Source organism: Lissotriton vulgaris, chromosome 6 (assembly GCF_964263255.1).
Source record: "Lissotriton vulgaris chromosome 6, aLisVul1.2, whole genome shotgun sequence".
In the NCBI taxonomy this organism is placed as follows: domain Eukaryota; kingdom Metazoa; phylum Chordata; class Amphibia; order Caudata; family Salamandridae; genus Lissotriton; species Lissotriton vulgaris.
The window spans coordinates 96,449,477-96,474,861 of NC_141694.1; the positions used below are offsets into that span (position 1 = coordinate 96,449,477).

General features: G+C 45.8%; 1 protein-coding gene across 2 annotated transcripts in view; it reads right to left on the reverse strand.

Annotated features, from left to right (window-relative positions):
- Window positions 1-25,385, reverse strand: part of XPO5 (exportin 5) — a 762,403-nt gene that overhangs the window by 93,431 nt on the left and 643,587 nt on the right. For both annotated transcript variants that reach the window (XM_086926019.1, XM_086926020.1), the window contains exon 28: window positions 11,985-12,076. In XM_086926019.1, the coding sequence (XP_086782145.1) occupies window positions 11,985-12,076 (92 nt within the window). The remainder of the gene's footprint in view (window positions 1-11,984; window positions 12,077-25,385) is intronic.

The window sequence follows — 25,385 nt, forward strand, 5'->3', positions numbered from 1 at the left end:
GGCGGCACAATGAGTGCTGCAGCCCTTAGAGGCCTTCCCTGGTCACAGTCACCTGGGTACCTGTGGCACCATTTACCAGGGGTTGACCTGTGGCCAGAGATGCCAATTGGGTGTAGGCTTAAATGCAGTTTTAGGGAAGGAACATAGGCCCTGGGTACCTGGTTGGCAGGAGTACAGGGCACACTCAGTCAAAGAACATCAGCAATTCAGCAAAAAAAGGGGGCATACCATGCAAGAAAGAGGGCACTTTCTCACACTCTATAAATTCAAAAATCAAATCAATGTTATCCAATGGAGGATAGGGGGCCTCTGGTTGGTGGCCCCTCATGAGCAGGCCTCAAGGCTGTGGGAGCAAAGCTCCTGGTGTTAGGCTCAGGGCAAAGGGGGATCCGAGGTAGCACCCATGGTGCACCAGAAGCAGCACATTGGTGGTTGGGTGCAGGGTGCTGTTTGTGCATCCTGAGCCCAGTTGTTTTCAATGGGAGTTACCGGTTTTGGATTTTGGCTGCAGCCTCGGTCCAGGAAGACTTCCGGGAGGAATCAACTGCTGGGCAGGTAAGTTGGAGGGCTGAGGATGTATGTGCACCTCAGGTTCTCTTTTCCATGGCACAGGGTAGCTGGATGTAGGGGTATCGTTTGAGGTCGGATTTAACCTTACCAGGCCACTTGTGGTTGGGTGGTTCTCCTAACAGACGCTGCAGGTGACGTCGGGGAGTACTGGCGGGTTCAACCCACGGTGGACCCAGGAACGCGGAGCTATCCGGATTAGGGCTGTAGGCGTCAGGTGCAGTGGTGATTCCCGGCTTTGGGTTTCTTTGTTCTTTGTCCTCAGCAGGCTCAGAGTGCATCTTGGGAGTTTCTTTTGAACAGAGCTACTGTTTACAGGAGATCCGGCCTTTGTTGAAGGCAGTCAGTCCTCCCAAAGGTTCTGGAGGTCGCTGACTGCAGGACAAGGCGACTTTTTACGCAGGATCTTTAGAAACTGCAGGTGGTCCAGTAGGACTGGGCTAAGTCATGTCTTCTTTGCAGTCTCCGCTGCTGGGCGTCTTCTTTCGTCCTTCTTAGATTGCGGAAATCTGTCTTCTTGGTTCAGGGCTACCCCCTAAATACTGTATTTAAGGGGCCCCTAAATACTGTATTTAAGGGGCATTTTAGGGGTCTCAAGGTCATTAGCTGATGGACTGACTGACCTTAGTGTGACTACACCCTTGGTGTGATCACCCCATGTGGGGGAGTGGGCACAATCGCTAACCCTGATTGGAGAATGCCTGCCATCTGCAAGATGGCGGGCACTGAAGCGTGGGCTTCTCCTCGCCTTCCCATCTGAGGGGTGAAGTTGGCACAGGTATGCATACCTGGGCTGTTCAAATTTTTCCTGCCTGTCTTCCCGCCGGAAATGAGGGGAGATAGGAAGGGGGCCTGCTCCTGATAGCAGGAGAGGCTGTGGGAAGCGTTATATAAAGGGCAAGGTCTTTAAATCTCCCCTGCCACAGATGGCCCTTACTGACCTGAAGAAGTTGTGAACATCTCCTCCCATGAAAGGCCTTGTTTCTGGACTCAGGGAGCGAAGTCTCCCACTCCAGGGGTCCAAAAGCATGTCTCGTGGTGGCAGGCTGGTGTTTTTCTCTAAGATGCCCTCTGAGTGCATTGTATAATAAATCCCACACTTGTAACAGTGTGGGTTTATTATGCTGAGAAGTTGGACACCAAACTTCCCAGAATTCAGTAAAGCCATTATGGTGCTGTGGGGTTCATAATGACAAACTCCCAGACCATATACTCGTTATGGCTAGACACTGTAGTGGTACAGTGCTCATGCAACTGTACCATCACCAGTGGTATAGTGCGGTCAGTGAGAGGGGTGTCTTATACCATAGGCAGTGGGTTGCAGGCATGGCACACAGGTTTGTGTCAACTCTTCACCTTTCTCTGCACCAAAACATGCAGCCTGCAATGGCAGTGTGTGTGTTTGTTAAGGTACAGGGCCTCTTAGAGGCCTTCCCTGGTCACAGTGGCCTTGGTATCCATGGTACCTTTTACAAGGGACCAGAGAGGTGCAAATTAGGGGTACAAAGGTACAGTTTTGGGAAAGAACACAGGCCCTGGGAACCTGATTGGCAGCGACCCAGGGCACATCAAGTCTAAGTGCATCAGAAATCAGGCAAAAAAGTGGGGGGGTTACTGCAACAAAAACTCAGCTTCCTACGATTGCGAGTGATGGGATCTGTATCTTATGAGTCCCATGGATCAGGATACCCTAATGGTTCTCCTAAACCCTCAGAGTGTTACCTTGGTTACCGTGGAGACGTAGCATCAAGGGAGTCATGATGTGGTGATGAAGGAGAATAAGGGAGGTGGTGGACGTGGTAATGATGGTGGGGAAGTTGGAGGAGGGGATGTTGGTGATGCAGGATGCAGAGTATGGCTGGTAGTCTTGTCCTTTTCCATTTAAAAAAAACAAACTATTTTATTGATTTTTAAGCAGTCAAAATTACACTTAATAGAACCCTCAATCGCCCTTCTGCGTCTCATCGGACCCCTTCTCTTCCTTAGATCCTGATCCACAGTCTCAGCATAGCAAAAGCTGATAACGAATGCATGTTCGAAAGAAGCGTCCAACAGTGGTGCATAAGGCTGTAGTCTCTTTTGGTAGGCAGTGTGCAGGTCTTCATATAACAAAAACCGCCCACTATCCCCCCCCTTCCGCTCTCCCCAGAACCGGTGTGCCAGGGCGCATTATGGGAATTGGAGATGTACCATCCCTTAAGAGGTTTCTGTTGTCTGCGGAGTATCAGTGAGTCTAAGTAAGTGGAGGTATTTGGGACACATGACTTCATTGAATTTGAGTGCCAGCAGTGATAGTATGGGGCGCCAGATAGTATGGAAGGAGGCTGATGAGTGTGTGAGATTAGCATGTATTCGTTCTATACCAATGATGTACCACAGTTTGTGTAACCACCCCGTGTGTGTTGGGCAAGTCTGTGTGCCCCATAAGGACAAGATGTGTTGTACTGCTGCACCCATTGCCAGTCCCATCTGTTTCCCTCGTATGGATTTCAATGGAAAGGTAAGTGCGTTGGGCAGCCCCAGGAGTGTATACACATGGAAGCGGGTTATCTCAGTTTCAAAATGGGTGTCTATGCCATTAAGAACCGCCGCTCAGTACCCTATCACCTCCCTGCAGTCCCAGAGTATGTGTGTCAGTGTGCCTTCCTCATTGCAGCCCCTCCAGCAGGTTGGGCTATGATCTGGGTCAGTTTTGTGTAATCGAGCTGGATTCAGGTACCAGTAGATAGCTACCTTAACCGCTGCCTCTCGGCTTGCTGTGTTCCTGGCAGTGTGGTTCGCCCTATAATAGACCTGTTGTCATTCTTTTAGGGAGAGGCTTCTGCCTAATTCTGTCTCCCATTGTCGTTGCCCGGCCGAGCGCCGGAGCCGGGGGTCGCAACAATTGATATAGTTCAGAGATTAGTTTTGCGATCAGAATTTTTGGATAAGAGCCCTTTCTCGTAGGCCGTGAGCTTTCTACTGACTAGGAGGCGTGTTTCGAGCTGTAATAACCAATGACGGTGTTGGAAGTATTGGAACCGCTTGGGGTCCTTAATAACCTACCAGTCAGGCAGGTCGGTGTAATTGAGGAATCCATTAAGGTCAAATAGGTGTCCTGCGGACTTGCAGGCAGAGGCCCGCCATTGTGGGAACACTCGCACCTCAAGCCCTGGTGGGAATTCTGGGTTGTCAAACAGGGGTGTGAGGGGCGAGGGAAAGGAGGTGAGTTTTTGTTTGGTCGCCACTGCATCCCATACTCGCATTACTGAGCCGGTAATGGGAGATTTGTTTGGATATGCTGGTCTGTCTAAACGTTTTAAGAAAAAGGGAGACTCGCGCCATTGCCCTGTCTTGGAAGAGCCATTTCTTTTCTGACTTGGGTCTGCTCCATTCCACAAGGTAGCGAAGTTGTGTTGCCCTGTAATAGCTCAGTAAGTTGGGAATCTCTAGTCCTGCCTCGTCCGGGGGTCGGCAGGATAGACTCTACGTATCCGCGGCCTTTTCCCAGCCCATATAAAGTGCTGTATCTCTTTTTACAATTTGGAAATGTAGCGCATGGGGGGGCCCTACCGGTATCGTCTGAAATATATATATATATAGTATTTTAGGCAGAATGGACATCTTTACAGTTGCGATGCGGCATAGCAGCGATAAGGGATGGGCCTGCCACCCTCGTAGATCCTGCATTGTTTGGGATGAGGTTGGCACAATTCTGCGCAATTGTTTGTTCAGTGGAGGGGGCCAGGGTTATCCCCAAGTAGGGGATCTCGGTTTGTGGGTCGTAGTTCCCCAAACTCTTGAAATATGCTTTCAGGTGCGTTCTCATTTAGACCCAAGGGCAGAAGCATTATCTTCCCCATATTGATTTTAAAGCCTGAAACGTTTCCGAATTCCTACAACTTCCATAGAAAATCCCGGACAGATCGTTTGGGCGTGTCGAGGGTCGCTAAGATGTCGTCCGCATATAAGCTGATAGTGTGTTCCCCACCAAAGGGGACCCTGGAAAATATCGGGGTTGTCTCTTATCCTTTGCGCCAGGGGCTTGATGTAAAGCGCAAAGAATAGGGGTGATCGAGGGCACGCCTGTCTTGTGCCTCGCCGGATATCAAACGGCCGTGAGCTGGCCCCGTTTATGCATATCGTCGCTCTGGGTTGGTCATAACAGCTTGCGACCCAAGCCCGGAAGCGGTCCCCTATGCCAAAGTGCTCTAGCGTTTTGTCCAGAAACCCCCAGTCCACTCTGTCAATTTTTTTTCTTAGCGTTGACAGAGTAGTAGGGCATCTAATCCCATATAATGGGCTTTGTCTATTAGGTGTACTAGCCTGTTGGTGTTATCGCTGCTTTGCCTGTTGGGTATGAAGCTCAATTGATCGGGTTTGATAATGCCAGGTAGACGCGGGCCCAATCTGGCTGCTAAGACACCCGTAAAGAGTTTCAGGTCTAGATTGAGTAGGGAGATTGGCCGATATGCATCACACCGAGTGGCATCTTTCCCGGGCTTGGGAATGACAACTATGTCTGCCTCTAGCATATCCGCAGGGATGGAGCCCGGACTCTGAAAGTCGAGTTAAAATCGGAGCTAGGAGTTGCCAAAAGGTTTTATAAAAACCGGCTGAGAAGCCGCCTGACCCCGGCGATTTCAAAGGTTTGAGATGGGAAATCGCACTGATTACTTCCTCCACTCTGATAGGAGCATCTAGCGCTGTAGCGGCGCCCGACGCGTTGATGGCTGTTGTCGCCGCCTGTCTGAGATATGCCTCCCCAGCACTGTCCTTTGCCCTCTTTTTGAGAGGCACTAGCATATCCAATATAATCCTCAAAAGCCAACTGCCTCTTAGGTGGGGGAGAGGCAATTATTCGCCCAGTGCCTTCTTGAATATGGATCTTTCTCTTTTTAATGTTCATTTTGTCAAGGATTTGCTCAGTCGGAGACATGGAAATTGATTAAAGCTTGATTAAAGCTTTGGGGTTTTCGTGTCCGTTTTTCTGGATCAAGGCTTTGGAGGATAAGGAATGCTTTTGGTCGGTTGCTAATTTTGCCTTGAAGGTGGGGTTGAGACCAAGGAATGTGCTCGATTCGAGGCGGTCGAAACGGAGAGTTTAACCTCGGAGGAACTTTTTGCTGCTGGGCCCAAAGGTGAGGCTTCTGAAATATTTTTTCGGGTCAGACCATAGCCAGGTGGCAGTGCTGGTCCGGTGAACTCAAATAATAGAAGGCTCTTTAGGTGGTGGAACAGAGTATGGGTCGACAGTACTCACGCGCTGCCCGAGTGGCAGAGTGTACTTCACTTCCTCCTTCACATCGGAGGCGGATATTTCCTTGACAGAGAAAGCTTCTTCTTACTCCTCGGCAGCATGCTCTTCTATGAAAATGTCAGGAGTGTCGTCATCAGTACAACAAGACATTTCCAGCTGAGGCGTCCTTTGAGCCCAGAGATTCTTTTCCTAATGGAACGACTTGGATGCGTTGCAGTCAGCCTCACGGTGATCGGGCGAAAGGTAAAAACTGCACACCCAAGATGTTGGTCTGTGTGCGAATACTTGGCTTGATACAGCAGGCAAAATTGAAAAAGTGTCTGCTTCGTTAGAAACACCTCAACACCGACACACTTTTGAAAAGGCGCAGAAATGGAAAAGCACAATTAATTATACCTAACACAGGATAGGACCAAAGACTTGTACCGAACAGAGTTTAACACAGCAAAGAGACACAGGTCCGAACCAGACGGCGGAGAGAAAACAATCTAACAAAGGAGTTGATGCCTATGCGCAATATCATTGAGAGGAGTCACTCTACCTTGTTTCTTGAAAGAATTCTTCAAAGAAAAACAAATTGCACAACTCTAAAACATGTACTAGATGGCAGCAGTATGCAGAGCATGTGTATCTACAGCCATAAATGCTATAGAACATCTTTCTTGCTAGTCTTATTCCTTAGATACAGTATATTAAGTCTCTGGATATTAATCTCTGGTTTTCTACATATGATGGCTAGGTCTGCCACAGTAGAAAATAGCTTTAGGATGCTAGTCACTGTAAGGACATGTTAACATTTAATTTCTACATGTATTGTAATTGCATTTATATAGAGCTTACTACCCCCGACTAGGTGTCATAGCACTTTTTCAGCGAGTAGCACATTACTCTAGAACCCAAAAAGGATTAGTGTTGAATTAGTATAGTGAAATTTGAAAGTAATTTAAGTGGTGGATAGGTTAGTCAGTTATTTGGATTGAGAAGGATAGCAGAAGGATAAAAGAAGGAAAAACGGTTTGTATTTATATAGTGCGTGTTATCCCTGATGGAGTGTTGAAGAGTAGGACGTTACTCCGGAACCCATGAAAGATTAGTGTTGAATTAGTATAGTGAAATATGAAAGTAATGAGTGGTGGTTATTAGTCACATGTCCTAATAATAATAATAATAATAATCCACATTTGTATAGTGCACAATCACACGTAAGGGTCTCTAGGCGCTGGGGGCCGTCGGGAAGATTAAGCAAGCTATTGCCCAGAGTCACATGGTGCTGGGCTAATCTGCCGCCCGCCCCAGGGATCGAACCGTGATCCCCAGATTCCGGAGTCAGTCGCCCTAGCTGCGGCGCCACACCTACTTTTAAACACCATGCAGCTTGCCTTGTGCCTACACAGGGGTGACTTATTAATAGTTAGAAGAGAGATTTTGGCCCTGTCAAAAAGGTTTATTTGGGCAGTTCGAACTGCAGGTTTTACCCGGCTACAGTAAGGCTACATTGGCAGGTCAGAAGCCATGTTTTCTCTGCCAGTAGTGGATGGAACAATAGGTGCAGCAGTCCACTAGTGGCATTTTATCAATCAATCAATAAATTGTATTTGATTCAGACCTCAACTGAGATCAACAAATACAGAAATACAATTATTGAATTTAAAATGATTAGATAAAACTTTTACTTTTAAAACACACTATAAAATGGAGCAGTAACAATGTTCTATCGCCTACCGATACGTCATTTCGCATTAAAACACACTAAAATGGAGCAGTAAAAATGTTCTATCACCTACCCATACAACATTCTAGAAAGAGAAGATAGAAACTTCCGATTCATTTTAAAACCGCTTCAAAAAACGTTTTAAAAACATACAAGTTAAGGCATACAAATTCATTGACTGGAGTTACACAACATAATTAAATCTTGGGCTAAAAGTGCATCATACTTTAATTGAATTGGAATTATATATCGACGTCGTGCCGCTACTATACTCGCATTAGGACAGATTAGTAAAACGTGAAGAAAATCTTGTCGGCTACCCTTACATAAATCACATAAGCCTCTGGGATTATTTGTACCTTCCCAGCTAGCTAAGAATGTTGCTAGAGGGAGTATACCCAAACGTAAGAGTAGGATACAGCGCCTTACCTCGTTGAAAGAGTAAATAGGGAGCATAGGTTTTTAAATTCTATGTTTTCTGCAAACCCTTTGTAATGCTTCAATTGAATGCAATGCTCTTTATCCAATTCATAACTGATTCTAGGTGCCAAATGTTTATAAAACAATTTCAAGTGTGCTGGAGACCACTTCTGTAAAAGTGCGATAGTGCATTGAGAAACCTCACATGCTTTTTCCAAATTCCTATTAAAAGTATACCCAGACACTTCCTCTCTAAAAGTCTCCAGTTTTAGCAGATGCCTTAAGGTATCTGGCTCTGCATGTGATAAGTTGTACGCCCACCTGATGATATTTGCAATTACTCTAGCAGAGATTCCAGTTACTGATAGCTCAAGACGTAGTGCTTGGACTGGTACCGATTGTGACAACAATTTTCGGAGTATGGTTCCTTCCTTTGTTGCGTGTTAATCTAGGTTCCTGATCGATACTGTGACCTTATGCCCCTATTCGGCTATAAATCCATTTATTCCCTATATTGGCATAACCGTTCAAGTGCGATTTTCTGAAAAGTCATCTCTGGCCTCACACGAACAGAGCCACATTCCAGCATGACTCTCTGCTACTTCCTTTGCGACCAATTAGTGCAATGACAGAGCAGCAGTCACTATCTGATATTCCTAGATAACACTCCGAGTTCTTCAACAAGATAAAAACTTAGCAAACCTGGAAATCCCCGCTTGCTATGTTTTGATTAGTAATGGAACTCTAATGAGCAACTGATAACTATCACTTCCTAGTGACATCTTTAATTGACGTCTTATGTCCAGCAAACTTGCGTCAAACCCGGCACCTGTCAGGTATAAATATTACCAACGTTGCCTTAAGCAATGTTCGTTGCCTGTTGCTGATGCCAGCTGCCTGCAAGACCCCGTGTTGGTAAATCTAGCACTCTGTCGCTGCAGCCTGCTATCCTGTGGTGGTGAAGCTGCTGATTACCATTATCGCCGCTACAGCGCGAACTATGGTGCAGTACGCTTAAGGAGCTGAACAGCCGTCCTCTGCGAAGACATCCAGCAGATTCCAGCTGCCCGCGGACGCTGTCCCGCCTCCTTCCTCGACGCGCTGAAGAGAGCCGCTGCCTTTCTCGTGCAGAGAAATCCAGTCCCGGCGCTTCCGGTTTACCCTCGCGGGTGACTGGGATATCGAGAGAGACCCCTGAAGGAGATACCAATCCTCCATCATTCTATTCAGAGGTATGGTGTTGACTAAACCCTTAGACGAGAATTCTTGAAACAAACCTTGGCAAAACCAACTTAACTTAAGCTACTTACTTACTCCCCCTTTTCACGTGTTAGGCTTAGGTCAGGCACACTGGGGTAGGCTTAGTTAGAAGCACCAGTTGAGTATGTTAGCCTAATGTATATATGACTGTATATATGTTTTATTACTTTTAACCATTGTATGGCTAAGAAACCATATCAATGCTTTTACAGTTCTATTTCGCAATATTTATCTTACTGTACGTACTTTTTATAATAACAGTTATTGCAATTGTGGCAATACATTTCTCTTGTACGAGAAGAAAGACTGTTCAATAAATGTTAACCTTTATTGATACACGCCCGTCTCTCTGTTCTCTACATCTCGTGAAAGTAAACTGCACTAGACTGACTGAGTGAAATACATGTCTATTGTTTCACACGACCCTAGAGATTGACTCTTGATCTGAGGAGCAAAGTTGTCATGTTGTACGGTTGTTGGAAAACTGAATCCCTTCTTGTCTGTGCCAAGGAAGCTGATCACTTCCTATGCAGAGAAGAAAGTTTCCAGTGACCTCTGAGCTAGTTGGTAACACAACCTAATTAAGTTTAGCATAGTCAGTGGAGGCCTGGAATATCCGCAGTTCCACGTCGATACTACTGTTTATGTTATTCCAATGCGCAGGGCCTAGTGGGAAACTAGGAACTACACTACACCTTAACTTTTATAGATTGCCATGTTTTAATTTGTGTGAACTCCATGGCATATGATAGAATCGGAGGAATTTTCACACCATAAACCTCCAGCATTGGTATGAAATGTCAGTTTCCCATAGACAGATACAGTCTCTGTAGAGCCCCAACATGGGAATCATGCCTTCCGACTTAAGTGTTGGAGATGAGCTGTATCTTGTAAATTAGAAATAAAAATACGGCCCAGATAAACATACTCTTTTACTGTCTCGATCGGTTCGCCTCCTAACGACCATGTATAAGATAAAGCCTTCCTTCTGCCACTAAAAGGGAGTGCTTTAGTTTTAGTAATGTTTGGCAACAGAAAGTGTTCGATTGCGTAATGATTTAATTAATTCAGGGGTCTTTGCAAGCCTATCCGGGTATGGTCGAGTTTTACGACATCGTCGGCATACATTGAACAGAGTATGTTAAAATGTGCTAATTTAGGAGGGTCATTTTTAATTGGATAAAGGCATCCTGGTAGATCGCTAATATCGGGGAGCTAGTAAGCATCCCTGTTTCAGTCAGTTCCGCGAAGGGATAGGATTGGTTAGACCTTTTTCTCTCCCCATTTGGACTCTGCACTATGTTGATGTGTGGAGGGAGATAATTATTGTTAAGAGGTCTTTAGGTATCCCTATATTCACAAATTTTCCCAGAGTCTGCTATCTACACTATCGAAAGCAACCGAAAAATCAATAAAAACAGAATATAACATTTCAGCATTTACTGTAACTAACTTATAGAGCACTGTTTGGAACACAGCAATGTTGTTCAATGTAGAATGCTTTGGGCGAAACCCAGCCTGATACATAGGGATCACTTTTCTCGAAAAAAGCCAAGTCTTTTAAGTGTTCCAAAATGCAAGCCGCGAAGATCTTACCAGTGGCGTTGAGGAGGGCTATTTGTCAATAGTTTGCAGGGTTCGTTCTTGCGCCTTTTTTTAAGAGAGGAACCACCACACTCCCCCCACCAAGATTCTGGTATTTTCCCACTTTTCAGGCAATGTTGGAAGAGTGGGGCTAAGAATTTATCCCAGTCAGCGTTTTTTTGTAGAACTTTAATCGGGATCTTACCTAGTGGCATTTAAATTCTAGGCCCTGGGTACACTTTGTAACATATTCTAGGGACGTATATGCAAGTTTAATATACCAATTAGAAATATGCCAATTCGATCATGTTTAAAGGAGGAGCACAGGCACTTTACTACAGGTAAGCAGTGCTTAACTGTATGGAGTTCTAAAGACAGCATCAATAGAGTTCAGCAAAAGGTGAAAATTCTGCAGTGACGCGCAGAAAAGGCTGATTATTTACAATAAGAAATATGCAGACAGAGGTATAAGTATCTATGGAATTATTTTAAAGAGCCTATTTCAAACTGCAAATCAAAGTAACCAGTGAACACTACTATGTAAAAACATTCAAATGCTAAACAGGAACGAGATAACCTGCACTCATATTTAAGACCTACACACGAAAACACAGCAAATTCTAATGCAGGATGGATTCTGGAACCCTAAGACCTAAAGTGCTTTATATTTTTTCTTGTGGACTGCCTTCAGCAGCAGAAGCAAGGTTATAGGTATGCACCCTATCTAGAGCAAGAAAACTCATCTAGAGCCACGGAGTTGGTAACGGCCGCCATTTTAGTCCCTGCTTCTTAATGGTCTAGGGATGTGCCTTGCGCCAGGAAGGGAAGTCTTCAGTGCTGTATGTGTTTTCTAGATCAAATATGATATTGGGGACATTTACAGAGAAGAGCAAACTGTGTGAAGAACTCTACATTCGAGATCTGGCAAAGGTTTATTTTGTCACTTTACAGCTGAAAAAGCGAAAACAAGTGGCAAGGAATAAAGTGTATTAGGTGTGCCTGGCATCATCATTCCTCACAATTTGGCAGAAACCCCAGGTATGCCAGACTCAAATTTTGGAGGAGGCAGTTTTGAGAAGTCACTGGGGATTATCATACCAATGGTTACATTTCTAATCCCAACAAGGTTCCCGAAACTCTGCTCAGAATTTCACAGTAAATCTTTTACTGGAGAACAGCCAGTGACTGGCACAGCTATCTTACCTCATCTTTCATTAAACACAACCCCAGTTCTGAAAGTTCAGCGGCTGCAGGTGCAGGTGGTGGCTGGGCCTCTGTTGCCATCATTTCATCCTCTAAGTAGAGAGAGAAGTTGCAATCACTCACCAATAGATAACTGACATTTTATTGTTCAACATTAGTACCATCAGGTTAGTTGATTGCATTGCACATGATCGAGGAATGAAAGTAGTTTGCTACTGAGAAATTGTAATAATCCCAAAATGGTATACTTATTATTGCGGAAACACATGAAAGATGGCATCTAATAAATAGGATCTCCCAAACTAATATGCACACCGAACATAGTTATCTTACAGAAGTGAATAAGGGGGAAACAAATACTTTATGATCTGGGTTAGAAGACCACAAATAACATTTTTTTTAAATGTGCTTCATAAGGACACTGACTGATTGGAAAGAGGTAAATGATCCGGGTGCTGTGTGTGTGATAGTATTCAGTCAAGCACGAGATTCTGCTGAAGAAGTGTAAGTGGCTGTGCAGCGACTCTGCATGTAGGAAAAATGACTTACCTTTGGTAATGTTTTGTTAGTGGACACTTTAGCCACAGATTCCTCACCATTAGAATATTCCTCAGGCAGGTGCCAGACTGGAACTCATGTTTTCATGGCAGTCTTCCAATAGTCTGCTAGGGGGTACCATGCATCTCCAGGCTGGATTTGTTCCATCATGTGACTGCATGCGCCCTGTTGTACCTACCTAGCAGCGCTTGTGTATTGGAGATGCGCCACTAGTTTGCAGCCTGAGAGGCTACCCTTTTTCCCGAAGCGTCAAGAAGCTTTATTTGGAGGTGGAGCATCTCCGGTTTGAAAATTGGCCCTTTTGCAAGTATTGGACACCACTAAGGAGTCCAATGGTAATCATCCCTTTATTTACTCTGGATCAGATGGTGCTGGTTTTTAATTCTCATCTATCCTAATAATAAGGATCGGGCCCTGATGGTGTCACTAAAGATATCTTCTACGTGCCTGATCATAACCTTAAGCATGGGAAGTTTGTGTGAGGATCATTGTGTGCTGCTAAGGGTTTCAAAAAGGAAATCCTCTTCCAGGATTCTTTAGGCCGCTGAACCCCACGTTAGTTAGCAGTTCTACCCAGCAGCTCTATGTAACCTACACTGTCTTCCGGTGGAGAGGACTTCGTAGGGTACAGGTCAAGATCATTCCCTGTGGGGAAATTGGTATAATCTGCCCAGGGGTCTGGAAGTATTGGTTAATTGTCACCAGGCCATCCCCATCATCCTGATCTTCGGGTGTATGTGGTTGTGAGTGCTCAGGTGAAATCATTAAAGGTTGAAGCTGAGGAGAAGGAGGAGGTGGAAGGGGAGGAAGAGAAGGAGTAGTACAGACATTCTTCTTTTTTAAAGGAATGTGATAGGCCTCCTCCGTCTCAGGTTTTCTTTTAATTGCCACTTCTGCGGTGATATGTCCAGTAGTTGGGTGGATATACAACTCCGGTTGTTTCAGATCCAGTTTGGTTGCATCAAAATGTTGTTCTTTAGATGGGATCTGCACGTCCATCTGTTTCGGTGCAGAAAGTTTTTATGTGGCTGTTTTGGGTGCCTGGGTTTCGGATGCCGAGGATTTTGGATCCGTAAGCGTTTTCGACATTGAAGGGGGTGGGCCAGAGCTGGTCTTCAACTTTGATCTGGAAGGTTTTGGTTTGGAGCTAGTTTTCAAACTGCTCTGTTCGGAGCGGGAAGGCTTTTGGCTGTGTTTCGGTGCTGACTGTGGCCCGGAGGCGGGGGTTGGACCGGAGCCGCCTTCTTGGGTTTGGGTGGACTTTGGGGCAAGGGAGGATCTTTACTCATGGTACGCTGCCCTTGCGGGAATTTCGTCATCCCCTTCGGAGCCATAGTCCGAGAAGGGATCTTGTTCTTCCTTGTCTCCACATGTCACAACGTCGAGCCAGTCGGTCGCAAAGCATCTTTTTCGACCGGAAAGCATTGCACGCGTCACAGTCCTGTTCTCTGTGCCCCGGAGACAAGCACAGGCTGCACACTTTGTGTGAGTTGGTGCGCAGATACTTCACGTGGCACAGAGGGCAGAATTTAAATGGAGTCCGTTCCATCGGCTACGAAGTGGACCGATGCGAGTAGGCCGGACAGCCATCCACGAGCTACCCGATCGAAAGAGGGTTGTTTAAGTAAATACAACAATCGGAGGATGGGATTACGAGATCGAAAACGATACCGTCGAGGGTGAGTGTTTTGCGCACCGAGGGAAACCGAAGTAAACGTGTCATACCGGAGCGCAGCAATTCATGTCCGAACCGGATGGTGGAAAAAAACAATCTAACAATGGTGTCGATGCCCATGCGCAATATCACCGGGAGTCACCTACCTTGTGACTGGAAAGACTTCTTCGAAGAAAAACAAACTGCAAACATCCGAACCCAAAACTAGATGGCAGGAGTATGAAAAGCATGTGATCTACAGCTCACATGCCTAGAACTATATGTTATACATTCCTAAACTTATGTCAGAAATTCCAACTTTTGATCAGTTTTAGTATACAAGCCACTTTAGCACTTGTCAGGAGAGGTTTAGACGAGAGATTATGCAAGAGACGATCTCACCTACTGCCATCACACTTTGCAGATGTTACATATCACCTGAAGCTGATAAAGCGGAAACCCAGAGAAAGACCGCAGTGTGTGTTTACCATTCGCAGAGAACACTGTCTTTATGCCTCTGCTGATAAAGACCGCCTTTGCTGTCAACAAGGTATTCAGTGTGGGGGACGTGGCTAGGCAGCCAAGAAGGTGGACGCACCTTAGAGGCGCTCCCTGACCTGCCCGTATTATCCTGAGTTTTATCTTGCAACAGAGAGCCATCCGTAAAAAAGGAATAAACCGTCAGGATTCCACATACTGATGCAACGGGCGATGACTGGAATAGTCGATCAAAGAAATCGTGATGCGCCGCACAGAGAAAGAGCGCCGTAGGACGCGAGATGTGAGAGGCGGCTCGAGAAGCCAATCTTGAACTGTTCCTGAACCGCCTACCCAGTCCCCTCTCATCGCTTACCTCTCGGCGTTCGCAGAGTGGAAACGGCCGGAGGAGCAATTGAGACCGGTGTGGCTCTGATCGACTGTTTAGCGCTGCTGTTCAGAAGATCGAACCGCCCAGCAGTGCTGGCTGCGGCTTGTGTTGGGCAATGCACCGGAAGACCCAGAGAGCGGAGCAAACCGTGGGCGGGTGTCACCCTTTGAGAGCAGAAGTGAGACACTGCCGCTTCATCAGCTGACTGTTTTGCTTACCCAACACTTCGTCAACTACACACTTATAGTGAAGGATCTGCTCATCGCAATATACCGGTGCCTTCCTGCCACTTGATAGAGGTGGACACAAGGGCCCCCTGGACCCATTGGAATAGTCTGGGCGGCAAAGGTGCTAGGTGGGCTGACACTGATTCCAGGTCAACTACAGTGCCACACAGAAATCCATACACTGCTCCACAGAGCAGAAACAGTGTACGCCCAAGGAAGTAAATAGCTCAACTACTCCATGAGGAGGATCCAGAGTAATGCTAGCACCCCCCCCCCCACTACAACAGCTGGGCTAGTTTCGTCTGGAGAAGATGATAACACGGGTGGCCGGTGCACGGTGTTTGCATACAACCACTTATAGCTGTGCCCCCACACCCTGGGATCCACCTGCTGCATGCCCACGGCTCAGCAACTGGCAAAGGGTCACCTACGGTCCAATACTCGCAAAGCAGCCCCTCGCTCGGTGCCGAACAGATCGCTCCTAGCGTAGGCAGTTTCAAGCACTGATCTCCTGCCCCTTGCACTAGCCACGAAAATACAGGATTGAGTGCAGTAGAAAAACTTAGTACAACACTTGATCAAACCTGCACTTCATTGGAAGTCAAAATTGATTAGTTCGTCAGGGACTTCACATTGTTGCATGCAGATCACCGCAAGCTAGTAGACAAGGTGCAAACCAATGAGGCTGCGCTCACGGAACTGCGACCATATAATAAGTCAAACACAGCCACCTAGACAGAGAACATGTTTTGGAAGAAAGACTAGAAGACGGCGAAGGCTGGTCATGGCGCAACAATATACACGTGGTGGGTCTACTGGATGACACAGAAGGCCGATATCATATGCAAAAAACTAGTTGAAAGAGCTGATGCCAGAAAATACACTGTCCCCTCAATTTGTAGTGGAGTGGGCACACAAGGTGCCGTCCCGCCAACCGTCTCCTGGTGCAAGTTCCAGGCAATTCTTGATTTGACTACTGAATTTCAGGGACAGGGATGTAATTTTGAAAGAAACATGTAACTCACCAGAAATAACGGTGCAGAATGCGCATGTTGTGTTGTTTCTTGATTACACAGCACAGGTGCAAAGACGCAGGGGGTCCTTCCAGTCGGTGAAGTGACGGCTCTGAGACCTGGATGTACGCTAGTCTCTGCTCTTCCCAGCCTGACTTAGAGAGATAGCAAAAGATGCCACTCACTTTAACTTCCCAACAGAGGCTTGAGACTGGCGGCTGGGCGCACTGCAGCTGATGCCCAGGTGAAGCTGTGTTGAGATAGAGGCAACCGCAGACGCGGCAAACCTAAGGGTGCGACTCAGGAGGCCCCATCAAATGTGGTCCCCCGACCTGGAACAAATCTTTGTGGAAAGAAAGAGGCATTACAAGTGGCAGCTGCAATTAGCAACAGGATGCACAGCTCAGATCAGGAAACAGGATCATCAAAGTTTGTGAATGAAGAGGATTGACTCGCCAACCCGCCCGGTGGTGACGCCACAAACCTCAGACAACATAATATAGCTACTTGCAGATTGTCGGCGGCTTGCAAGCATACCTAAGGACCTCCAAGTACCTTCAACCTAGATGGGCCCAAATACCCAGGCCCAGTCAGCGGACACTGAAATTCGAAGCCACCTGCTCACTGGGACACAGGGGTGTGGGGTCGTCACTTGGCGTGATGCCCGAGTGACAGGCTGATAATCCTCTAGCTGTATAGGACTCTTCGGATGTTATATTGTTAGGGCACACAAGGACCACCATTACTGCGCACGTGACCCCGACATGGGTTAACATGTTCTGAAGTATCATGCTACGAAGCCACAGTTTGGGCGGGCCCAAGTTTCGGGTATGTTCTTCTACAGTTACACGTTTTCTTTGCACCCCCACCGGTACTGTGAGCACTATCGGACCCCACACACTCAAATGACCATAACCAACATACAGCAATCAGGTTGCCTACAGCTCACAAATGTCCCACGCAATTACAAAATTTCATATGGCACGAATTAATGTCATCACTGTGTGATCACAATGTGAGAGGTCTCCACACTCCAGCCACGCAGTACTCCATATACTCATACCTACAACGGATTAATGCGAACACTGCTCACAACACATCTCTTGAGTGGGAAGCGTTCAAAGTAGTCATCAGAGGGCACAGTATGGGCCTTACATGGAATATAGGCAAACAGCTGACTGTTAACATAGTGAAGATGGAATGAGGATTGTTATCACGCCAAACCCAGGCGGTGTCAGGACTAGGAGATCCACAGGGCCTAAGCAAGATGTGCAGCAAGCACATGGAATTAATGGAACCGTTGAAATTACGTTGCACATCGAGCATGCACGAGCATGCAGCCTCTGACAGACCTGGAAGACTGCTGGCATGGTTGCTACGCCAGGAACAATTTAGACACCCCTTCCATGCTGTACGCTTTGCAGCAGGGCCCACTGAGGTCAAGCAGCACAGAATACATTCGGAGATGACAAGCCACTACACCGGCCTATACGAAACTTCTATCTCACAATCAGGAACGCACAAGCGGGTTTCAGAATTCCTTACACCTGCTTGCCATAACACAGGACCAGTGCGCAACACTAGACGCACCAATCAAACAAGAGGAGATTAGTGAACTCAAACGCTCTGGCAAAGGGGAAAGCTCCCAGCCCGAAGGGCTACCCGCAGAATAATATAAAGCATATGCGGCACGCTTTTATGCTTTATACACTGCCGCCCTGGAGGATGCTGTCCTACGTGGGTCACTGACCGAGGCACGAATAGTTTCGCTTTCCAAACCCGGGAGAGATCGAACAGAACTGGGTTCATATCGAACCCTCTGGAAATATTAAATGCAGACTATAAAATATTAGCAGACCAGCGGGCGCTTCTGATTTGACTACTACTATCAATAAATAAATTTACATATTTAATTAATTATAATTAAATTACTTCCCACCCTATTACCTTATAAAACCACAACCCGCTACAGAATTAAATTACGCAATAATTATAAAAACAAATATCATTAATTAAAATGAATTATAACATAAATGCACACTTTTCACACATATTATAACATAAAAATACACTATAAAAAATGTGATATTATTAAAAATTCGATATTTTTAACTATCTATATTACATACTTCGATATTTTAACTACTGACTGAATCTTTGGTTCACACAGATCAAAATGGATTTGTGCCTGCCCGTAGTACTTAACTGAACTTGCAGCGCTTCTTCAGGGTGGCTAGATATGCAGTAAATCAAAGGCCTCGCTCGGGCTGCCGGATACATTTTAACTAACTTAGATCTCAGTCCTAGCGCGCATTTGTTTACCTGCACTGAACTTGTATTTTGCACATTTTCTTGGCGTTGTTCTGCCGTTTGCATCGTCAGTCTCCGCTTCCCCAGTCCAACTCCGACATTTTGCCGGTTTGATTGGAGTCCAAACTGTCCTTTGGATGGTTTGACTTCCGGGAGGAGGGCGGAGCTCTGATAGTTCACGCGCCCGGCCAGCCACTTAATCTCATGGTGGGCCGGAGGCGCACAGCGGCGTGCCAAAGGCAAGCACGTCTCGGTCAAGGCCGGGAAAAAAGGCGGGAAATACGGCCCAAATTCCCCAAAAATGTGAGTATACATCAGATGCTCTTAATCATTTCAGTAGCAGCGGACCCCGTTAATGTTTAATGACACCGGATAAAATAATGGAAGCCTGATATTGCTACCATTGCAGGATTACCCCACCCACTGAGTCACCTACCCCGGATAATAAATTCAGCGTGACCAGTATTACTGGTAAGGCTCAACTCAAAGGTGGCCTTATCAATGCCAGATCTATGAGTAAGCATGGCCAAGATGTCAGGGACCTAATTACAGATCAACAGCTCGACCTGTTATTTGTCACCGAAACATGGCTGAAAGATTGGTGTAGCCCAGACGTCACCATTGCACTCCCACCCGGTTATGGGATCTATAGGAAAGGTAGAAGGGTCGGCAGAGGTGGAGGTCTGGCTATCATCCTACGGGACACATTTATGTGTACTTATTTTGACCTGGACACAATCAAGGGGAGCAGAAAGTCTTGGCTTTTGTCTCGCCCTTAATGCCGCCTTGTCTTTCTCAGGAGCCCTGATTCACTTGCGGATGCCTGGAGTCGTCTCTCGCTTAAATATCCAATTTCATTCTGTTAGGTGATTTTAATCTTCACCTAGAAGGCAGATTTGATCCAGGTAAAGATAACTTTTTTTAAACAATATCCTCTCACTGCATCAATTGGTGGAGGGTCCAACACACCAGGCGGGCCATACCCTGGATGGGGTCTGTTCTAATCTGCCCTGGCTATCTGTCGATACCCCCTCCCCACAGCTATGGTCTGACCACTTTTTTGTTCCCCTCACACTTAGAATCCCTCAGAAGATCCACCTTGATAAGTCATCCCCTGAACCGAAACGAGGGCGCAAATGGGCACAATTAGTTGGCAATCCCAAGTTAGCAACTTGTGCCCAGGCCAATACCCCTGAAATGACAGTGTACAGAATTCGATTCTCGCCTTTTTCACTCCTGGATAACCAAGGTATGTAACGAATTTTCTCCTCCAGAGAAACAAGGCAAGAATAAAAAACTGAAAGCTCTGAAGGCTCCCTGGTTCATGCCCATGTTGGCACAAGCACATTTGCTATGTAAACAACACGATCGGCAATGGAGAAAACTGTATAATACTGAACAAAAAACAGCGTTCAAAAAGAGTAGAAAGCTCAATCATCATCAGATTAAATTGGTGAAAAAAGAATATTTTACTAATAAAATACAGGACGGTAATCGAGACCAAAAAGTTATTTTTCCAGTAGTAAAGTCATTCACTAACCCTAAAGAAAACTGAAAGAGCTTCCCGCCTCGCAAAAATTGAGAATTCCCAGTTACTCCTGTCACTGATCAGGATTTTATCCTGGATCAAGTTCCAGTGGACACTGTCGGCTCTGTCCAAATTTTTGAACACATTTCGCTAGAGCAGACACAGGAGGCCATAGGAATATGCAAATCTGGCTCACCGTTAGATGCCTGCCCACCGATGATTCTTCATAAAATCATAGATACGGTCAATCCTATTATTAATCATATAATTAATTCCACTTTAAGAACAGGCATTGTACCAGACGAGTGGAAGCTTGTAGTGGTCAAACGTATAAAAAATAAAAAGCACTGACCCTTCGGTGTTGTCAACCTCTGCCCTATTTCCCGGATTCCCTTTTTAGGAAAAATAACAGACAAATTTGTCCAGAAGGAACTAACTAAATTCATTGAAGGTCATAATATCCTCCACCCGCAACAATCTGGATTTCGCCCAAAGCATTCCACAGAATCAGATCTCCAGGAGATAACGGACACCCTAAAAACAATTGCCGACAAAAGCAGGAATGCAGTTTTGATCCTTTTAGATTTGTCGGCTGCGTTCGATAACATTTCACACATTATTTTGTTGACGCGTCTCGAACACAGCGGTATGGTGCTGGAATGGATCAAATCATTTCTCACTAACCGCAGACAAGCGGTTACTCTGGGGAAGTTCCTTTCAGCAGAGGGCAACATAACAATAGGTGACCCTCAGGGCTCTTCATTGAGCCCATTGTTTAACATTTATATGACCCCGCTCATCCCTCTGATTGGTTCATTTGGGATAGAAGTTACATCATAGGCAGACAACACCCAAATGATCCTTTCAGTAGACAATACTACCTCAGATGCTGAATCTAGTTTTAAAAGTTGCCTATCTGCGGTCCTCCAGTGGATGAGGATTAACTACCTTAAATGTACCTCAGACAAAACAGAAATCCTCCCGATAGGGAAAGATGTTCTTTTCCAGCCTTGCAAATGGTGGCCTGAGGGGACCACCCCTCCGCCAGACGTGGTCAAGGTGACTAAGAATTTGGGAGTACAATTTGACGCAAAAGGAAGATGCTACTTACCAGTATGCATCTGTTCTTGGCATGTAGAGCTGCAGAATCCTACATTTAGCAATAGATCGCCACCTGGTGTTGGGCTCGGATGATTGCAGGTTGTTGTCTTCTTGGAAGAAGTCTTTGTAGTCACGAGATAAGTGACTCCTACTTTGGACAACACTGCTCATGGTCATCGACTCCATCCTCAGATTGTTTTTCGCCATGATCGGAAATTATGGAGTTAGTAGAAGTAAAGAGAAAGGATGTCCATGCATGTGCATCTAAGTAAGATGAGTACTGGAACGGATACAAGTCCTGGGGAGGCGGGAGGGCATGTAGGATTTTGCAGCTCTACTTGCCAAGAACAGATGCATACTGGTAAGTAGCATTTTCCGTTGAGGCATATGAGCTGCTGATCCTACATTTAGCAACAATTGTGCAGCAGTGTCTCCCCTAGCGGTGGTCACTTGTATCCGTTGCAGCATACTGAAATAGTGTTTTAAGAACAGCTTGGCCTACTGCAGCTTGCTGCTTGGCTTGCACATCAACACAATAGTGTTTAGTGAAGGTGTGTATTGTAGACCATGTTGCTGCCTTGCATATGTCCTCTAGTGGTATGTTTCCTAGGAAAGCCATAGAGGCTCCTAGTTTGCGAGAGAGTGTGCTCTAGGAGGAACTGTTAGTGTACGTTTAGCTTTGTGATCGCATATTTGAATACACTTTACAATCCATCTAGCAATTCCTCCTTTAAAGATGGGATTGCCTTTGTGTGGGGGAGATAAAGATACAAATAGTTGTTTTGTCTTCCTGAAGGATTTAGTCCTGTCTGTGTAATATAGTAGAGCTCTTCTAACATCTAAAGTGTGTAAAGCTCTTTCCACAACAGAGTCCGGTTTTTGAAAAAACACTGGTAACTCTACTGATTGGTTTAGGTGAAAAGGAGTAACCACTTTTGGCAGGAATTTAGGATTGGGTCTAAGAACCACTTTGTTAGGATGTATTTGAAAAAATGGTTCTTCTATTGTGAATGCTTGTATTTCACTAACTCTTCTGAGAGAGGTGATGGCAACAAGGAAAGCAGTTTTCCATGTTAGAAATTGCAGTTCACACTTATGCAACGGCTCAAAAGGGGGGTCCCATGAGTCTTGTAAGGACCACGTTTAGGTTCCATACTGGAGATGGTGGTAACCTAGGTGGGATTATTCTTTTTAATACTTCCATAAATGCTTTTATTGCAGGTACTCTAAAGAGAGATAGATGTTGTCTATTTTGTAAATACGCTGCAATAGCTGCTAGATGCAGGCGTATGGAAGAATAAGCCAAATTGGACTTTTGTAAATGTAGAAGGTAGCAAATGATATTTTGGATGGAAACATCCAAAGGATCAATGTGATTGTTACAGTATATTGCAAATCGTTTCCACTTAGCAGCATAGCATGCTCTGGTAGTGGGTCTTCTAGCTTCTTTAATTATATTCATACAGTCCAGTGGTAAGTTTAAGTAACCAAACTCTAGGACTTCAGGAGCCAGATCGCCAAATTCAGTTGGCTTGGTTCTGGGTGCCTTATTTCTCCATGGTTCTGTGTTAAGAGGGATGGCGTGAGCCGTAATTTCTGATGTGGAACCAATGAGAGATCTAGTAGCGTGGTGAACCACGGCTGGCGTGCCCATGTGGGGGCCACTAGTATTAGTTTGGAAGACTGTTGTCTGAGCTTGCGTACTACTAGTGGAATGAGTGGGAGAGGCGGAAAAGTGTACGCAAATCTGCCTGACCAGTTCATCCATATTGCATTCCCCTCCGACCGTGGGTGTGGAAACCTGGCGGCGAAGGTTGGGCATTTTGAGTTCTCGTGGGTGGCAAACAAGTCTATTTGTGGATGCCCCCACATTTGAAAGAATGGTTGAAGAACTTGTGGATGCAACTCCCATTCGTGAATCTGTTGGGACTGGCGACTCAACAGATCTGCTTTCTGGTTGTGGATCCCTGGAAGGTGTTCTACTGTCAGATGTATGTTTTGAGGGATGGCCCATCTCCAAATGTTCTGTGCAAGTTGGGACAGTTGCAGAGAGTGTGTCCCCCCCCTGTTTTTGTACATAATACATGGCTGTCATATTGTCCGTCCGGATTAGGACAGCTTTGTTTTGGATTTATACTTGAAAAGTCTTGAGAGCTAGGAAAATTGCTAGCAGCTCTAAATGGTTGATGTGGAACTGTTTCTGTTGATTGTTCCGCTGACCTTGTGTGGTATAATGCAAGAGATGGGCTCCCCATCCTGTGAGGGATGCATCTGTCGTGAGCACTATCTGTGGAACTGGATCTAGGAACGGTTGTCCCTTTGTCAAGTTTTTGGTGTTTGCAGAGAGCGATATGTACGGCTCTCTACCAACACCAGGTCTGTGAGCTGACCTTGAGCCTGATTCCACTGTTGTGCTAGACATTCTTGTAATGGGCGCATTTGCAGTCTTGCGTGAGGAACTATAAAGATGCAAGACGCCATCATGCCTATTAGTTTCATGAACACTCTGGCTTGTAGAGAGTGCTGGCATTGAAAAAGGGAGACTACGTTTTGAATACTTTGAATCCTGGCTTGACTGGGATACGCTAGAGCTACTGATGTGTTTATAGCAGCTCCTAGATATTGATGAATGTGCGAAAGCTCTAGGTGCGACTTGGTGTAGTTTATCGTAAACCCTAAGTTGTGCAGTGTCTGAATTGTTTGTTTTGTGTGTTGTGCACACTGGTTGTACGATCTTGCTTTTATGAGCCAATCGTCGAGGTTGGGGAAGACATGTATTTGTTGTCTTCTGAGATGTGCTGCCACTACTGCTAAGCACTTTGTAAACACTCGTGGTGCTGTTGTGACCTCGAATGGAAGGACTTTGAACTGATAGTGTTGTCCTTGTATGGCAAACCTTAAGTACTTCCTGTGCGCGGGATGTATTGGAATGTGATAGTAAGCTTCCTTTAGGTCTAGTGTGGACAGAAAATCTCCCTGTTGTAGTAATGGGAGTACCTGTTGTAAAGTGATCATGTGAAAATGATCTGATTGTATGTAGTGGTTGAGGGGCCTGAGGTTGAAAATTGGTCTTAATGTCCCGTCCTTTTTTGGAATTAGGAAATACACGGAGTAAACTCCTGTTCCTTGTTCCTCTAACGGAACTACTTGAATAGCATCTTTCTGTAGAAGTGCTAGAACTTCCTGTTGAAGCAGAGTTATGTGTTCTGCAGACATTGGACGCTGCCTGGGTGGTATGTTGGGGGGGGGGGCGGGGTGCTGTGAGTTCTATGCAGTAGCCATGTTGGATAATTTGTCTTACCCACCCGTCTGTTGTGATGTAGTTCCAGACAGGTAGGAACTGTGAAAGTCTGCTCCCCACAGGAGCGGAATGCTGTAGGGGAGGCAGAGGGAAGTCACTGTTTAGGAGTGGAAGAGGAGCGGTTGTTGTTACTGCCTCTACCTCTTCCCTTGTTGTTATTGCCTCTGTATCCTCCACTAAAATAGCCTTTATTAGAGGAGGTCTGTGTGTGTGTTTTAAAAGATGATGTGTCTGCGCCGGTCTGCTTGGAGCCTCCTCTATGAGAGGAGCGGCGAAAAGAACCTCTAGTTTGGGTGGATTGTAATGCCCCCATAGACTTAGCAGTGTCTGTGTCTTTCTTCACCTTTTCTAATGTATTATCTACTTCTGGCCCGAACAATTGGTTCTGATTAAAGGGCTGGTTTAGAATGGTAGTTTGTACCTCTGGCTTAAAACCCGAGATGCGTAACCATGCGTGACGCCTGAGAATAACACTAGTGTTCACTGCTCTGGATGCTGTGTCAGCTACATCTAGTGCGCATTTAATTGAGGCATTAGATATTAATTTGCCTTCTTGTAAAAGTTCTGCTGCCAGATCCTTGTGTTGATCTGGTAGGTGCTCCATTAACTTTTCTAGTTAATCGTAAAGAGCCCTGTTGTAGCGCGATAGTAAAGCCTGTGTGTTTGCTATGCGCCATATGTTTGTTGCTTGTGCAGCAATTCGCTTCCCTGACGCATCAATTATTTTGGACTTTTTGTCAGGCGGGGGTGTATCCCCAGAAGTTTGAGAGTTGGCCCTTTTTCGTGCATTTGACACTACCAAGGAGTCTAATGGCAGATGACCCTTAATGTATACTGGATC